At 42.2% G+C, this 5,169-nt stretch overlaps 1 protein-coding gene across 1 annotated transcript; it reads left to right on the top strand.

The window, feature by feature from the left end:
* The first annotated feature begins 1,608 nt into the window (after nucleotides 1-1,608).
* Nucleotides 1,609-3,231, top strand: LOC142301098 (E3 ubiquitin/ISG15 ligase TRIM25-like). The gene has a single exon (XM_075342117.1). The coding sequence runs from the start codon at nucleotides 1,627-1,629 to the stop codon at nucleotides 3,229-3,231; it is 1,605 nt and encodes a 534-aa protein (XP_075198232.1). The 5' UTR covers nucleotides 1,609-1,626.
* The last annotated feature ends 1,938 nt before the right edge of the window (nucleotides 3,232-5,169 follow it).

Here is a 5,169-nt window from a genome sequence, read left to right as displayed (position 1 = left end):
TTTTCAACATAAAAGTGTGGGTCAATTATTATTCAACCCCTAGGTTTAATATTTTGTGGAATAACCCTTGTTTGCAATTACAGCTAATAATCATCTTTTATAAGACCTGATCAGGCCGGCACAGGTCTCTGGAGTTATCTTGGCCCACTCCTCCATGCAGATCTTCTCCAAGTTATCTAGGTTCTTTGGGTGTCTCATGTGGACTTTAATCTTGAGCTCCTTCCACAAGTTTTCAATTGGGTTAAGGTCAGGAGACTGACTAGGCCATTGCAACACCTTGATTTTTTCCCTCTTGAACCAGGGCTTGGTTTTCTTGGCTGTGTGCTTTGGGTCGTTGTCTTGTTGGAAGAGGAAACGACGACCCATCTTAAGATCCTTGATGGAGGAGCGGAGGTTCTTGGCCAAAATCTCCAGGTAGGCCGTGCTATCCATCTTCCCATGGATGCGGACCAGATGGCCAGGCCCCTTGGCTGAGAAACAGCCCCACAGCATGATGCTGCCACCACCATGCTTGACTGTAGGGATGGTATTCTTGGGGTCGTATGCAGTGCCATCCAGTCTCCAAACGTCACGTGTGTGGTTGGCACCAAAGATCTCGATCTTGGTCTCATCAGACCAGAGAACCTTGAACCAGTCTGTCTCAGAGTCCTCCAAGTGATCATGAGCAAACTGTAGACGAGCCTTGACATGACGCTTTGAAAGTAAAGGTACCTTACGGGCTTGTCTGGAACGGAGACCATTGCGGTGGAGTACGTTACTTATGGTATTGACTGAAACCAATGTCCCCACTGCCATGAGATCTTCCCGGAGCTCCTTCCTTGTTGTCCTTGGGTTAGCCTTGACTCTTCAGACAAGCCTGGCCTCGGCACGGGAGGAAACTTTCAAAGGCTGTCAAGGCCGTGGAAGGCTAACAGTAGTTCCATAAGCCTTCCACTTCCGGATGATGCTTCCAACAGTGGAGACAGGTAGGCCCAACTCCTTGGAAAGGGTTTTGTACCCCTTGCCAGCCTTGTGACCCGCCACGATCTTGTCTCTGATGGCCTTGGAATTCAACAACATTCTTTTTTGCTGCAGTGCATTTCACACTTCCAGGCTGATCTACAGTCCAAATGTCACAATGCCAAGTTAATTCCGAATGTGTAAACCTGCTAAATCTGCAGAGGGTTGAATACTACTTGTAGGCACTGTATACTCTAAAGTTCTTATGTGATACACAACTTAATCTGGTGAGCGCACATCCCTTCTCTATGCACAGTTGTGTTATGGTATCACCCTATTTTGCTTTTCTTGTTCTTTAGTTCTCTCTGTACACACCACTGATTGGCAGCTTTCTGCTTATGTACATTGTAGACTGACTGCTGCCAATCAGTGGTCTTGGTGGGGTTATACAGAGCTCAGCATTCAGAAAACTTGTAGCTGTGCAACACAGAAAACAGTTTTTAAAAAATAAATAAATAAAGGACCTAGTAAAGTAAGTGACACAACTCTGAAATCAGGGTTTCTGCCCCTATATCACGGTATTCTCACAAGGATTCCCATTAAGGAGTTAAATGAATGGGTGTATCTAAAACATTGCTAAGTATTATAAGACACATTGAGTTTCTTTTCTTCCTTCTTCCGTCAGCTATGGCATCTGCTGATCTGAGTGACGAGCTTCTCTGCTCCATCTGTTTATCTACTTTTAAGGATCCTGTAATGCTGAGATGTGGACACAACTTCTGCCGGGTCTGTATTGATCGTGTGCTGGATACACAGGACGGGTCTGGAGTTTATTCCTGTCCTGAATGCAGAGAAGAGTTTCAGGAGCGGCCGGCGCTGATGAGGAACTTATATCTTCATAATGTCGCAGAACGATTCCTGGTTACTCAGAAAAAACAAGAGGAGATCACCGGGATCTGCTGCACTTACTGTGTGGACTCTCCTGTACCTGCTGTTAGATCCTGTCTACACTGTGAGGCTTCTCTGTGTGAGAAACACCTGAGGGCTCACAGCAAATCACCGCAACACATCTTATCTGATCCCAGCACTTCTCTGGAGAAAAGGGAATGTTCTGTCCATAAGGAACTTTTAAAGTATTATTGTACTCAGGATGCCGTCTGTATCTGTGTGTCCTGCAGTTTGATTAGGAAACATAAAGGACATAAAATGGAGTCACTGGATGAGGCCTCACGGAAGAAAAAGAAGAAACTGAGAAATGTTCTCCATCAACTGACCACAAAGAAAGAGAAGACTGAGGAAAAAGTCCGGAGTCTGGAGGAGTGCTGGAGAAAAGCTCAAGAAAAAGCAGCTGGAGAAGCCAAGAGAGTCACTGCCCTGTGTACAGACATCAGGAGACGGGTGGACGACCTAGAGAAGAAGGTCCTGAGTGAGATCTCCAGGCAAGAAAAGGAAGAGTCACTGTCACTGTCTGCTCTGATCCATCAGCTGGAGATAAAGAAGGACGAGCTGTCCAGGAAGATGAGGCACATTGAGGAGCTGTGTAACATGACTGATCCACTGACCGTCTTACAGGAACCAGACACCGGGGACTTGTGTGATCCTGAGGAGGAGGGAGGTGATGAGGACACAGGGGGACATGATAAACAGCTCCATGATGGAGATGACCTGTCTGTGGCTGTGATCTCACACACATTACACACATTATGTGAGGTAATAACAGGTATAAGGAGGGGGATCTATGTGGAGGATCCTGCAGACATATTACTGGATGTAAACACAGCTGGTAATAATCTCCTTATATCAGACGACCTGAAAACTGCAACCAGGACACAAATAATACAGAATCGTCCAGAAACAGCAGAGAGATTTCAGTATAATCAGGTGATGAGCAGGAGGGGATTTACCTCAGGACGACATTACTGGGATGTGGAGAGCAGTAGATCAGGGATATGGTGTGTGGGGATGTGTTATCCCAGTATAGACAGGAGGGGAGATCAGTCATACATTGGCTATAATAACAAGTCCTGGAGTTTGGGGAGATATAATAATCAGTATTCAGTGATACATGACAGTGAAGAGATCCAGTTACCTGACAAGATCTCCAGTGATAGAGTCAGGATCTGTCTGGATTATGAGGCCGGGCAGTTGTCCTTTTATGAGCTGTGTGACCCCATCAGACACTTACACACCTTCACTGCCGCCTTCTCCGAGCCCCTTCATGCTGCACTAGGTGTAGTTAGGGTATATATTGACGGTCACTATGTAGATAACTGGGTGATGATTAGAACATAACAGGAAAGAAACATCAAAAAATTCCCTATTTGTAAAGTAACTTTCATTGTAAACATTTTCTGATTTCTATGACATAAAATACATTTCCCTCCGGAGCCTCCTGAAATCTTCCTGTGTTTCCTGAGACCACTGACCTTAACAGTAGATTTTCCACAGAGATCACTTCTCAGCAGTCTCATTATCAACACAGGAAGGAAATGAAGTGTAAGGTAACACCTCTGGTATAAAGCTGGAGGACGATAATGCAGGACCCACCATTGACAATAACTGATGGACACAGCTGCCCCCTCCCCACACAGGGATTTCTGCACAGGACACAAAGTATGCCCACAAGTCCTCTCCAGACAATGGTTTTCTCCATCCTGGTGTCTGGTCTGGAGCAAATCATTGAGTGACATTAACAGAAAATAGCAGCAGCTCAGACAATATGGCCGCCCCCATCATCATGTATAGAAGATAAAATTTAAAAAATTACAATCAAATGTAAAAATCAATAAGAAAAAAAGAAATCCGATCATATGTAATAATAGCGTTTAATTCTTAGATAATGCAAATTTAGGATTATTTAGATTTAACTCTTTAAAGACTCAAACAATTTAGATTCTTGCATTTTAATTTTTTCCTTCCAATTTTCTAATTCTCATAACGTTTTTATTTTTCTGCCAACATAGACGTATAAGAGCTTGTGTTTTGTAAGGCTAGTTGTAGATTTTGTGTTTTAAAATGTGTTTATTAAGGTTTTTAACAAAAATAAAAGGAAGGGGAAAATTAGAGAGATTCGTTGAGCTGAAACAGCGATTAAATGGTGACATTTGTAAATATTTAGCATAAAATATCTTTCAGGTGAGGAGGTATGGGAAAGGATTGGTGAAGGAATGAAGGGGAGGAAGGTGTAGCAATTTAATAGGGAAATTAGGATTAAGGGAAATGCGAAAAAAAGGGTAGAGGGAAAAGGAGAACAAGCTATTAATTTGCAAAACTATAAACCTTATACAAAACGTATATACAAGAAAATGTACCTATGTAAAATGACCATGAAAAATTAAATACCAGAACCATATGTTTGAGAATAGTAACACTTGACATAGGTGAGTTATTTAAGTATGCAAATCAGGTGACTTCCGATCGATAAGTGTCCCAGGGGTGCCAAACTTTGAAATAGCGAGTATATTGATTATTGAAGGTGGCATAGTGCTTTTTATAGTTTCTGTGTATGGCAACCTTTTCAATAATTTGATTAAGGGTGGGGGGAGAAATATTCCTCCAGTTGGCAGCTATACTACTCTTTGTTGTGAGAAGGATATGAATTACAATGGATCTAAAAATGGGGTCAATTAATTTGGCATCTAAAGATAAAAGAGCTGGTTGTGGGGTGATCACAATATTTGTTTTGGTAATTTGATTTATCAAGTTTGAAATACCAGTCCATAAGGTTTTTAAGATTGGGCATCCCCAGAAAAGATGGAAAAGGTCCCCATTACCGCCACAATTTCTCCAACAATATGGTGAAATATTATTATTAATCTGATGTAGCCTAGTTGGGGAAAGGTACCATCGCGTCATGAGCTTGGTGTGTATTTCCAGAGCAGAAGAACATATGCTTGCAGAGTGAGTCGTTTTTATAGCATCTTGCCAGTCTTCGTCTGGAAATGTTTGACCGAGGTCCCTTTCCCAAGCGAGAAAAGATTGTTTTTTCAAAGCAATAATCTCCTATAATATATTGATAAATCAATTTACTACTCCAGGCCCTGCTGTCCCTAGGATTACAGAATAAAGCATCTAATAAAGATGGGAGGGGATATTTATTATTAAGTAATCTCCGAATGGAATCTCTAAGAAAGAGCAATAGTTTGAAGTCAGAGTCAAGAATTTTGTGCTTAATTTTCAAATCCAAGAATGAAATAAAATCGGCACCATCATGTAGGTCGCTTAAGATTC

Source organism: Anomaloglossus baeobatrachus, chromosome 4 (assembly GCF_048569485.1).
Source record: "Anomaloglossus baeobatrachus isolate aAnoBae1 chromosome 4, aAnoBae1.hap1, whole genome shotgun sequence".
NCBI lineage: Eukaryota > Metazoa > Chordata > Amphibia > Anura > Aromobatidae > Anomaloglossus > Anomaloglossus baeobatrachus.
Note: the sequence above shows the minus strand (reverse complement) of the source record. Positions and strands in the feature narration are given on the sequence as shown.

Excerpts from the sequence above, each read along its gene's own strand:
- LOC142301098 (XM_075342117.1), top strand. The coding sequence starts at position 1,627 with ATGGCATCTGCTGATCTGAGTGACGAGCTTCTCTGCTCCATCTGTTTA.